Source organism: Xyrauchen texanus, chromosome 48 (genome assembly GCF_025860055.1).
Source record: "Xyrauchen texanus isolate HMW12.3.18 chromosome 48, RBS_HiC_50CHRs, whole genome shotgun sequence".
NCBI lineage: Eukaryota > Metazoa > Chordata > Actinopteri > Cypriniformes > Catostomidae > Xyrauchen > Xyrauchen texanus.
In genome coordinates, this window is record NC_068323.1 from 129,900 (window position 1) to 139,954 (window position 10,055).

Below are 10,055 nucleotides of genomic sequence, written 5' to 3' on the forward strand. Positions count from 1 at the left end.
GAGCAGACTGGAGGAGTGGCATTGGCGGTGAGGCATGGTCTGAGCAAACAGAAAAGTGACATTGACATTGTGGACGTGGTCTGAGCAGACGGGGGAGTGGCATTGACAGTGTGGGCATGGTCTGAGCAGACGGGAGGAGTGGCATTGGTGGTGTGGGCGTGGTCTGAGCAGACTGGAGGAGTTGCATTGGCGATGTGGGCGTGGTCTGGGAAGACAGAGGAGTTACATTGACTGTGTGGGCGTGGTCTGATATGATGGGGGAGTGGTCTTGGTAATGTGGGTGTGGTCTGAACAGACAGGGATTCAGGCAATAGGACGTTACATTAGGGCAAGTTATGCTGCAGTTCTTGATGGTGTGACAGCGGTACAGTGAGAACGGATCCTGCAGAAAGTCTCTCTTCAGTGAAATCATCACGCGAGTCGATCATCCAGCGATTCGCCTGAAATACCAGATGCTCTTCAGATCTAAAACAGACGTGTCTGAGATGTTCGTGTGCTATCTGGGTACCTACCGATACTTTATTCCATGTGTGCTGTTAATTTATGATATTGTCATGTACAATATTCTGTAATTTTCATTAGTTTGCTGAGTAATCGGCCGATATATCGGCAGGCTAATATTGAAAGCTGAGGTGTGTCATTTGTGCTTTCTGAATATGCCCCCATCTGCTATTGGTCAAAGAAAGAGACAGCCCCGCGCACGGCAGCAGGAGGGTCTCAGAGCCGCACTGGGTGACGGTACAGAACCGCATCACACAAGTGCAGTGAATCTAACAGCGGATCATGTGAGTTCAGCGGGAATACTGACTCGGGGTCAGCTGATCTCAGGACAGTGTAAATGCGTGTCTTTCTGTATTTATGAATAAATCCTATACTAAACTCTCCAGCCTTTGGCCCAGTGAACTCGAATATAACAGCAGATGTCCTGTTCAGAGTCATTAAAGGAAATAAACCCTGCTACATTACAATGAGGTTATAACTTCATAAAAAGTGTGTTTATAAGTAACCTGATTATTCTTAAATAATACTGTATATAATATACTACAATACATATGCATAACATAATTTTTAACAAACATATCATTATTTTCCAGTATTATTAATCACAATTAAAGTAAAAAGAGGTAAAAAATATTCTTTAATATATAATAAAAAATCATAGATTTTAATTACATGCCGTAAGTATCCTGATAATTAAATAATATTTAATATAATGTAATATAATCTAAAAATACATTATATCAGTTTGTCTAATGATTATTAAAAGGTTATTATTGCATAAAAACATAAAAACAACACAATACGGGTCCTGTGTATCTCAGCGAGTACTGACGCTGACTTCCAGGAGTGGGAATTCCAAATTGGGAGAAAAGGGAACAAAAAACAAAAACAAATATATATAAAAACACAATAAAATGACAATTATCCATCAGAATGTGTCATTAGAATAATTTACAGCAACACATACAATTAATAATAATAATAAACAGTTAGAGCAGTTATATAAATCATATTGGTCTAACAAATTATAAAATTAATTAATTTGAATTAATTGTAAAGATATTGGTGTGTAAGTGTGTGTAATCTACATTTATGAGTAAAATATTTGATTAAAATAATGAAATCTTTATAAATAAAGTTTCATAATTTCCCTCCATTATTAAATATAATTTCACAGTAGAACAGAAATCTAGTGACGACGAAAACTGATGCAAGACTGCAACGACTTTTGATCATTTCAGACTCTTTTCGGCCACCGTACACGCTGAAGTGGGCGTGTCCCCCTCTCTGACCTTCTGGAAGGACGAGCGCGTCAGCCAATCAGCACGCGTCTTATAGTGCGCACGCGCGGCGTGACACGCTTGTAGCGGCTCTGTGATCCGTGCTTCGGTGGTTCAGCGGTACTCAACGGAACATGTCGTGGCTGTTCGGGCTCAACAAAGGTCAGAGTGGCGCTCCACCGGAGGGTCCGGTTCCGCCCGCTCCTCCTCCGCCGCCCGGCGGGTCTGGCTCGGGTTCCGGTGACAAACCGAAGGACAAATGGAGCAACTTCGACCCCACCGGGCTGGAGCGAGCGGCGCAGGCGGCCAAAGACCTTGACCAGTCCCGTGAGTACCAGAACCGAGCCGAACACTCGCGCTGTTACATCAGCACATATAAAACTCAATACATAATTACATACATGGCCGACTGACGTCACATCTGACGCGACGAGAACGCCTCCATTATAACCAGTAAACTGTCTTGGGCTGAATATAACGCATGATAAAGAGCTTCATTGATTATAATGGACGCGTTCTAGTTTTGACGCGTCGCTCGCTCTCATCTGTTCATGTCATGAGCATTGAAGGGCAATAGGTCAAAGGTCACACCCCCAGTCGTGCCTGACTTAATCTGATTCCCACCTGCATTATTTGAGTTTTTCACTTCAAGAAACCTTGACCAGGTGTTTTATTCTTCATTCACTACAGGGTTAGATCACGTGATCAGTGTCTTACTAATCAACTCCTAGCAGTTATTAAAATAAGCTAAATATGAATTAATTAATCGCTGTAATCGCAGGTCATGCCAAAGAGGCGCTGGATCTGGCGCGCATGCAGGAACAAACTGTTCAGATGGAGCATCAGAGTAAAATGAAGGTACGACACACCGACACAAAACCACTGAAGTCTGACAGTACTGGAGAAACGAAGGACTTCTCACACAGGACGAATAATCGCTGCTTGCAGTTTCACGACATTTCTATAGGTGGCACTGATGGACAATCGGTTTTACTCCTGTACCGTTGAGTTCCCAGCTAACACAGAACATTCCTGTAACGTTAGCATACGGTTCCTGTTTGGTTCGTTTTTAGAAACCTATTCTGTGTATCTCAGCGAGTACTGACGCTCAGAGTCGCGAGTTCGAATCCAGGCGTGCTGAGTGACTCCAGTCAGGTCTCCTTAGCAACCAAATTGGCCCGGTTGCTAGGGAGGTTAGAGTCACATGGGGTAACCAAATTGGGCTGGTTGCTAGGGAGGGTAGAGTCACATGGGGTAACCTCCTCGTGGTGGTGATTAGTGGTTCTCTCAATGGGGCGTGTGGTGAGTTGTGTGTGGATCGTGGAGAGTAGCATGAGTCTCCACATGCTGTGAGTCTCCGCGGTGTCATGCACAACGAGTCACGTGATCAGATGCGCCGATTGGCGGTCTCAGAAGCGGAGACAACTGACACTTGTCCTCCACCACCCGGATTTAGGCGAGTAACCGCACCACCACGAGGACCTACTAAGTAGCGGGAATTGGGGAGAAGAGGAACCTTTTCCTAATGTTCAAGGAACGTTCTCTTTAGGTTCCATATTTTTATTACCATAAACGTACGTTTCCAGAGCGTTGCAAGGAGGTTTTTGTGGGACTACCTAAAACAAACATATAAAGAACGTTTTCTAATGTTATTTTTAGGTTTAATGTTTCATGGTTTTGGTTGGTGTTGCAGAGATAGAATGACTGACATTAGCATTCTGAGATTTGAACACATTATAATGAACATTAAGACTCATTTATTTAATCTCTGAGAGACCATCTTCACAGGACTGTAGGTGTCCAAACCACGCCCACGATTAGTTCTAACCAATCATCAACGCTCTTCAACCAGTCGAACACATTGGCAGAACAAAAGCGTCACTGCATTTGTCATCAGACGAACTGAAAGGAGCCTAAAGTAAAGAATGAATTGTCCTTTAGGAGTTCTCAGACTCACGGGGAACATGCGTTTCGTCGCTGGGTGAGATACTCGCCGTAGAAGTCCTCGCTTTATCGGCACGCTAATGTTCACTCCTATAGGAAACCATTGTTTCTGTTCATCCCCAATAACGGTGAAAAGTGCCGTTGGGTGTGAATGGGCCCTGAGGTGGCAGATTGAACTCGTATTCTAGAAGCATCTTGTGCTGCAGGTTTGTGTGTGTCCTTCAGGAGTACGAGGCGGCTGTGGAGCAGCTGAAAGGAGATCAGATTCGTGTTCAAGCGGAAGAACGCAGAAAAACTCTGCATGAGGAAACCAAACAGCATCAGGCGGTGAGACTGGAGTTTATCACAATGATCACCTGTGCTGATGTGATGAATAATGACTGTGATGATTTCTACAGAGAGCTCAATATCAGGATAAACTCGCCCGCCAGCGATACGACGACCAGCTGCGACAGCAGGTGAGAAGCGCTCTGACTCTGAATTAACAGTGCAGCGAGTGTGAATGTAACCGCTGGAGATCTGTGTGTTGATCTGCAGCAACACCTGAATGAAGAGAACCTGCGCAGACAAGAGGAGTCGGTCCAGAAACAGGAGGCCATGAGGAAAGGTGCTGAACACACATCATACTCCATTTCCTTCCTCCATGTTCCTGCTCTTATGGTGCATCATCGCTCCATGTTGTTCTAATGTAAACAATGTTTGTGCTTATAATAATCCACTGATAACTGAGGTGAAGGACAAGAGAGTTTTATATTTTACTTTTCTTCCTATGACACAGAGCATCCAAAATCTAACCAAAAATAATAACCGATAAATCAACGATGAAAGCTTTAGATCCAGTAAATCCCCAGGAGAGATCGTGTTGTTCTTTCACCTCTAGAGGAAATATATCGGCACGCTGACAGATAACCGCTGGGTCATATCGGCACGCTGACAGATAACCGCTGGGTCATATCGGCACGCTGACAGATAACCGCTGGGTCATATCGGCATGCTGACAGATAACCGTTGGGTCATAAAAGCAAATATGGACATGATAAATCAGTAAAACCGATATATCGTCTACCTCTACTATCTTTAATCAAACGTATCAGACGTAGCACATGTGGAGGCTTCACGCTATTCTCCGCAGCATCCACACACAACTCGCCACATTATACCGACCATGAGGAGGTTACCCCATGGGACTTTACCCTCCCTAGCAACCAAGCCAATTTGGTTGCTAAGGAGACCTGGCTGGAGTCACAAGTTTTTTTTATTTCTGAAAATTATATTGCTATGCCAAAATATAGCTAATTAAAATAACTGTATCAGAAAATATATATTTAGCATATGATAATGAGTCGTATATTTTAAATGATTGTGCCGCAGTTACGCCTCTCTGGTGTATTTATGAAACGGTGATTTATAAATGCGTCCCATTACAGAAGTGAAATGGGTTGTGAACGGCGTTTCATGTTGACTTTAAACATCACTCGCATGATCTGCAAGTGACTAATGAAGACTCGTTACTTTACATTTAAACGTGCAATATTAGTTCAGACATATCACAGTGTGCTCAAACTGTGCTAAATTATATATCACAATGTGCACGTTTTATTTGAGTTCAAATATACTGCGATATCATACATATGATTTAATAATGTTTATTTAAATAGTCCTTTATATTGCAATGAAACAAATGTATTCAATCATTTAAATAACCTATTCAGCAAAACTAAAATATGCACATTCTCCTAGCAACCATCGAGCACGAGATGGAACTGCGACACAAGAACGAGATGCTCCGCGTGGAGGCGGAGTCTAAAGCTCGCGGTCGCGTGGAGAGAGAAAACGCTGACATCATCCGTGAACAGATCCGACTGAAAGCAGCCGAACACAGACAGACGGTTCTGGAGTCTATACGGTACTCACTCTTCCAGTCATATATTTCAGTCCTTCATAAACCGCGCGTCAGACGTTTGTGTGTGTGTGTTGTTCAGTACGGCAGGTGCCGTGTTCGGAGAAGGATTCAGAGCGTTTACATCAGACTGGGACAAAGTCACGGCGACGGTAAGATCTCTCGTTCTCTGGATTCGTTTTAACATCAGATGAAGCATTCACACATGAACCTGCACTGCTCCTGCGCTCCTCTAGGTGGCGGGACTGACGCTGCTGGCGGTGGGCGTTTACTCCGCGCGGAACGCGACCGCTGTGGCCGGGCGATACATCGAGGCTCGATTAGGAAAACCATCGTTAGTACGAGAAACATCACGAATCACTGTGGTTGAAGCGTTAAAGCACCCGGTCAAGGTATGACACATGCATCCAGCAGTATGACGAGCACTTCCTGTGCAGAGAGGAAGTGAGGTGTGATGTTGTGTTATGTTACAGATGGTGAAGCGGTTGAAGAGTAAACCGCAAGACGCGCTCGAGGGAGTCGTGCTCAATGTGAGTGATTTTCTGCACTTCATCGAACTGCAATTTTAGCAGAAATTCTGAAAATATCTGTAAAATGTGGTGTTGATAAAAATATATATACAACTCTTTTATTTATAAAGGTTATTAAAAATGACTGAACTCTTATTCAGCTTATGCGCAAGAGAAACTAGCACGTGCATGTGAAACGCCATGTTTTATTTTATATTCAATTTACAACTATTTTAATCACATTTAAGCCAATTAAAGACGCTGACTAGCACACCAGGGAGTGCTGAGTCAGTCAGGTCTCTAAAGCAACCAAATTGGCCCGGTTGCTAGGGAGGGTAGAGTCACATGGGGTAACCAAATTGGCCCGGTTGCTAGGGAGGGTAGAGTCACATGGGGTAACCAAATTGTCCCGGTTGCTAGGGAGGGTAGAGTCACATGGGGTAACCAAATTGGCCCGGTTGCTAGGGAGGGTAGAGTCACATGGGGTAACCAAATTGGCCCGGTTGCTAGGGAGGGTAGAGTCACATGGGGTAACCAAATTGGCCCGGTTGCTAGGGAGGGTAGAGTCACATGGGGTAACCAAATTGGCCCGGTTGCTAGGGAGGGTAGAGTCACATGGGGTAACCAAATTGGCCCGGTTGCTAGGGAGGGTAGAGTCACATGGGGCAACCAAATTGGCCCGGTTGCTAGGGAGGGTAGAGTCACATGGGGTAACCAAATTGGGCCAGTTGCTAGGGAGGGTCACATGGGGTAACCTCCTCGTGGTGGTGATTAGTGGTTCTCTCAATGGGGCGTGTGGTGAGTTGTGTGTGGATCGTGGAGAGTAGCATGAGCCTCCACATGCTGTGAGTCTCCGCGGTGTCATGCACAACGAGTCACGTGATCAGATGCGCCGAGTGACGGTCTCAGAAGCGGACGCAACTGAGATTCGAGACAGTCACCACGAGGACTTAAGAGCGCATTGGGAATTGGGGAGAAAATAATCTAAGTGTTTTCACTGATTGTGAATGAATCTAAAAGAAAATAATTGAAATAATTCTCCGTTTGTAACGGTTGACACATTTCTACACCTGTAACGTTTCGAGTGGTATATCGTTCTTTCTGCAGCCGTCTCTGGAAGAGCGCGTTCGTGACATTGCCATCGCCACGAGAAACACGCGACAGAATCGAGGACTGTACCGCAATATTCTCATGTACGGCCCACCGGGGACCGGAAAAACACTCTTCGCCAAGGTAAAACACTCAAACACACACACGTTGATAAAGCTACAAGTGTGATGTCACCCGGCTGCTGCTGTAACTGCGTGTGATTGGTCGAGCAGAAGCTGGCGGTGCACTCTGGGATGGATTACGCGATCATGACTGGCGGTGACGTTGCTCCGATGGGTCGTGATGGAGTGACGGCGATGCACAAAGTGTTTGATTGGGCGGGAACCAGCGGCCGCGGGTGAGACATTCGGCACAACATCAAATGAAGAACATCAAGCCTGTTTTTACACCATTTAGATTGTTTTCCTATTGCAACATTTTTCCTGTAGTATTGAACCGTGTCGGGTAAGTTACTAAAGTAATTCACAACAAATTACTAATTACTGCTCTAAAATTGTATCCAGATTACTGTTTGATTACTTCATTAAAATCTAATCACATAACTAATTACTTTTAATTACTTTCTAAAACATTTTTGTCTGATAAATAATATCTATATTTCCTCCGTTAATTAACTCGTTAGGGGACGCACATCTATCGGCGCTCTCAAACGTAAACACATTTACATAACGAAATCCATGCTGTGTATTCTACATAATTATTATTTTCAAAATAACCAAAGTACTTAAAAGTAACAATCTGATTACAAGATTTGTACATGTAATAAGTTACTTTTTGTACTGAAGTAATTAGATTACAGTAATTAGTTACTTTACACCCAACACTGCTAATAATATAATTATAGAATGGGAATGATTTATACATTTATTTATAATATTTATAAATATTTATTTATTTTTAGATGTCAATCTATTTGAACACACAGGACTCTTATTTTGAAATGCTAGAAACAATCGGCATATATCGGCCAATAACAATGGTTTGAAATGGCAACTATCGGCCCAATTAATCTGTAAAACCGATATAATTGTGTGTGTGTGTGTGTGTGTGTGTGTGTGTGTGTGTGTGTGCAGGCTGCTGCTGTTTGTGGATGAAGCTGATGCATTCCTGCGCAAGAGATCCACTGTAAGTGTGTTTAATGGACTCATTCATTCATGTGTTTTACTGTGTGTATCACAGCGGTCCGGTCACGTGTGTGTGTGTGTTTCAGGAGAAGATCAGTGAAGATCTGCGAGCGACTCTAAACGCATTCCTGTATCGCACCGGAGAACAGAGTAACAAGTAAACACCCCCGTCTGTCTTTTATTTCATGTTTACGTAGATCATGTTTATCAGAAGCAGCACCCAAACTCGTATTATAACACATTTTATTATCCACAAGTACTGAAACTGCTATTAAATGTGTCGTTACTGCTGCATTATTTAATTGTGTGTGTGTGTGTGCAGGTTTATGTTGGTGTTGGCCAGTAATCAGCCGGAGCAGTTTGATTGGGCGATAAACGACAGAATCGATGAGATTGTGAATTTCACACTGCCGGGAGTGGAGGAGAGAGAGAGACTCGTGCGGCTGTATTTCGATCGATATGTGCTGGAGCCCGCCACTGGAGGACGCCAGTGAGTACAACACACACACTCGCGCGCACTCACTAACGCTCGCTCGCACACACACACTCGTGCACGCTCACACACACATTCTCAGTGTGATGAACAGGAATATCATTTCATCATCTGTTGTTTTTGTCCATTATTTCATCAGACTAACAAGCTCGAGACATATTTACACTAATTGTGATTTAAAATTAAAAATAACTTTCTTTTATAACTTCTGGATGTCACTCGTGGAGTTAAACAGAACATGAAGCATACTGCTGTTTGAAATGTCAATCAATGCATTGTGTGTGTGTGTGCGCTCACAGGAGGTTAAAACTGGCTCAGTTTGATTACGGTTTGAAGTGTTCGGTGATCGCCATGCGTGTGGAGGGAATGTCTGGACGAGAGATCTCCAAACTAGGAGTCGCCTGGCAGGTGTGTTACTCTTCTGATGTGTAGTTACTGATGTTTGCTTCATGTAAATGTGTTTACCAGACGTCTGTTTCTGCTATCCTTAATGTCTCTCAGGCGGCGGCATACTCGTCAGAGGACGGCGTGCTCACGGAGGCGATGATCGACGCGCGAGTGGACGACGCAGTCCGTCAGCACCGGCAGAAGATGGACTGGCTGCACGGCGAGGGCGTTCTGGATAACGAGGGGCGACCGGTGAATCCAGAGACTGCCAGTAAATCCAGTAAGATCAGCTTCACACCTTCGCTGCAGGCACAGGAAGTGACATCACCGCAGAAAGCTGAGGGCGGAGCCACAGAGAAGACCACTGACGGCAAACATGATGGCACGCCAGTTTAACCGTGTCAAAGTTCAGTGTCTGTAGTAAAAGAATGAAAGTGATTAATCTGTATGTGTGTCGCGTCTTGTGTCGTAGATTTACTGAACAGATGACCGTGTATTCTGTAAATTACACTTAAATCACTCTTAATAATCAAATACTGGAAACAATGTAGAAATGTTTTTATGTCTGACAGTAAAACCATTTCATTTCTTATGACTCTTGATGTCTGTTCTTTTAGTTTAAAAGTAGAAATGGTAAAACTTTACTAAAAGTTTGTTTTCATGAACATTTAATACAGCAATTCGAATATTTAATATGTCCTCCGCTCACACATTTGAAACATCAAAAGTTAATGTTAGTGCATTATGAACTGTTGCAAATGTAGAAATCAGAGTTGGGAGCAAGTCACATGTTAAAGTCTCAAGTGC

General features: G+C 43.6%; 1 protein-coding gene across 1 annotated transcript; it reads left to right on the forward strand.

The window, feature by feature from the left end:
* The first annotated feature begins 1,846 nt into the window (after window positions 1-1,846).
* LOC127639430 (ATPase family AAA domain-containing protein 3-like) lies at window positions 1,847-9,822 on the forward strand. The gene is made up of 16 exons (XM_052121440.1): window positions 1,847-2,108; window positions 2,563-2,639; window positions 3,951-4,052; window positions 4,124-4,183; window positions 4,263-4,332; window positions 5,466-5,631; window positions 5,708-5,777; window positions 5,862-6,017; window positions 6,099-6,155; window positions 7,242-7,367; window positions 7,457-7,581; window positions 8,318-8,369; window positions 8,455-8,525; window positions 8,691-8,858; window positions 9,161-9,269; window positions 9,363-9,822. The coding sequence occupies exons 1-16, from the start codon at window positions 1,916-1,918 to the stop codon at window positions 9,642-9,644; spliced, it is 1,884 nt and encodes a 627-aa protein (XP_051977400.1). The 5' UTR covers window positions 1,847-1,915; the 3' UTR covers window positions 9,645-9,822.
* The last annotated feature ends 233 nt before the right edge of the window (window positions 9,823-10,055 follow it).

Excerpts from the sequence above, each read along its gene's own strand:
- LOC127639430 (XM_052121440.1), top strand. The coding sequence starts at position 1,916 with ATGTCGTGGCTGTTCGGGCTCAACAAAGGTCAGAGTGGCGCTCCACCG. Across the intron at positions 2,640-3,950 it reads AGCATCAGAGTAAAATGAAG|GAGTACGAGGCGGCTGTGGA; the intron begins GTACGACACACC and ends TGTGTCCTTCAG. Across the intron at positions 5,632-5,707 it reads ACGGTTCTGGAGTCTATACG|TACGGCAGGTGCCGTGTTCG; the intron begins GTACTCACTCTT and ends TGTGTTGTTCAG.